The following is a 1,946-nucleotide window of genomic DNA, read 5'->3' on the forward strand; positions in this document are numbered from 1 at the left end:
GTATAGATATATATATATATATATATATATATATATATATATATATATATATATATATATATATATAGATATATATATAGTATATACAACAACCAGGTTTTAAATACTATAAAATAGAAAATATACTGCTCAATATTGTCACAACTAGTTACCTTGCTGGCGACGTGGAAAGGAGCAACTTGACTATGGCTCGAGAAGAGCGCAGCAGATGTTCTCCCATATCGACAGCATGTGGGTAGCTTTCTAACCTTCCGACGTATGTTGTCCAGATTTTACTAAATACTATGACTCGTGAGGCTGTGAGCTTTATAATTTCTTAAATATTATTAGAATACTATTAATAAAAATATCATCTACTAATACTATGTAGTCCACTGTCCACATCTATTGATGACGGGTACGCACTACGCACTACGCAGTAACTATACAACGAGCCAACAGGCTCTTGAGAAGTCAGGACTCGGGATGCAGGTCGCAGGACCTGCTCCACAGACCACCAGGTTGGCTGTTGACTTTGAGTTCTCACTTCTGACTTCACTTCTCAGCTTCTGAGTTCAGCCTCTCATCGCTCTCAGGGCGTGTCTTAACGGGAACTAATCCATCGTAATATTTAGCACAAGTCAAGACCACTGGACCAGGCTTGTCTCAAAATTTTCAAATTCTCAGTGTCGAGCTGTCGGCCTTTCTCACTCGTCCCTCGTCTGTGAACTGTGGACTCGTGGAGTGTGGAGTCGCTCTCAGTTCTCAGGCCCGTTCCTGGTTGGATCCAACTCTACTTTTGGCGCGGGCGTTGGGAGTGTTTTAAATACCTTCATTCTGTCAGGACGAATGAGCTGTCAGTGTATTTATATACTACAAAATATTTTCCCGCCATTTTTTATAAAAACTCGGATTTTTCTAAAACAAATTCATTTTTATATTTTTATATATAATATACAATATCATCATGACCCTCTCTAGTCTAATAAGGAAGGCTTTTATATCGCTTATTTTTTATTTTTCCGAATATTAATCAGGTATAATTTTGAACTATTGGGATAGGAATTCCTAAAAAGAAAAATATCCTGAAATAGGACTCGATTATCCAATAAGAATCAAGACTCAATTTGTTTTAAAGAAGGTGACGACTCGTCACTATTTGAGCGGTACCAGATATTTTATATCAGAGTTGGGTCAAAATGGGTTTATTTACAATTTGAGAAAATTCAGTACAAATTGACGTAATAGTGACGACTCATCATTATTTGGCCTGGTACTGGTGATATCTAGTCCTGGTAAAAGACAAAAACATGTCACTGTTCTTTTTAGGAGGCTATTCCCTCTCTCTAGTAGAGAGAGATTAAAATATAAATACCACAACGGACTAAAGTCCGTTGGCGGTAGGACATATCATAGAAGCTTTGAAGATTTGAAGTGCTGTTACATATTTACATAACATACTTTACAACATATTAATACTGCGTCCATCAATAGAAGACATCGGGGTAATGAATAGGATATGCAACTGCGCACAACACTGTACGATTTCTAGCAAACAAAGCATACGAACTATTATCAATAATTTTTCACTTCTACAGCCGGCTCTCCCCAGGCATATCTCCGCAATCAGCTGTCTGCATACACGCTCCACTAGCAACTCAATACTCATCAGATTTACTAACAATTGTACACAAAGCGGAATAAACAGCACTCTGATCCACAGCAGAATGCTTTCGCATAAATCAGACACCATGAACAACAGTACTGACGAAGTGCCAGCTCAAAAGGTACAGCTTGCAATGTAAAACTAGACTATATATATATATATATATATATATATATATATATATATATATATATATATATATAGTATATATATATATATATGTATATAGATATGCATATGAATATACATATCTATACAAATATATATATATATATATATATATATATATATATATATATAT

At 35.2% G+C, this 1,946-nt stretch overlaps 2 protein-coding genes across 2 annotated transcripts in view; one reads left to right on the top strand and one right to left on the bottom strand.

Moving 5' to 3' along the window:
* SARC_06952 (hypothetical protein) overlaps nucleotides 1-397 on the bottom strand; it is a 6,287-nt gene extending 5,890 nt beyond the window's left edge. The window contains exon 1 of the mRNA XM_014299130.1: nucleotides 153-397. Coding sequence (XP_014154605.1) covers nucleotides 153-220 — 68 coding nt within the window. The 5' untranslated portion in view covers nucleotides 221-397. The remainder of the gene's footprint in view (nucleotides 1-152) is intronic.
* A 936-nt stretch (nucleotides 398-1,333) lies between these two features.
* Nucleotides 1,334-1,946, top strand: part of SARC_06953 (thymidylate synthase) — a 7,687-nt gene continuing 7,074 nt past the window's right edge. Inside the window, exon 1 of the mRNA XM_014299131.1 lies at nucleotides 1,334-1,766. Within this exon, the coding sequence (XP_014154606.1) occupies nucleotides 1,488-1,766 (279 nt within the window). The 5' untranslated portion in view covers nucleotides 1,334-1,487. The remainder of the gene's footprint in view (nucleotides 1,767-1,946) is intronic.

Source organism: Sphaeroforma arctica, assembly GCF_001186125.1.
Source record: "Sphaeroforma arctica JP610 unplaced genomic scaffold supercont1.522, whole genome shotgun sequence".
Lineage (NCBI taxonomy): Eukaryota > Ichthyosporea > Ichthyophonida > Sphaeroforma > Sphaeroforma arctica.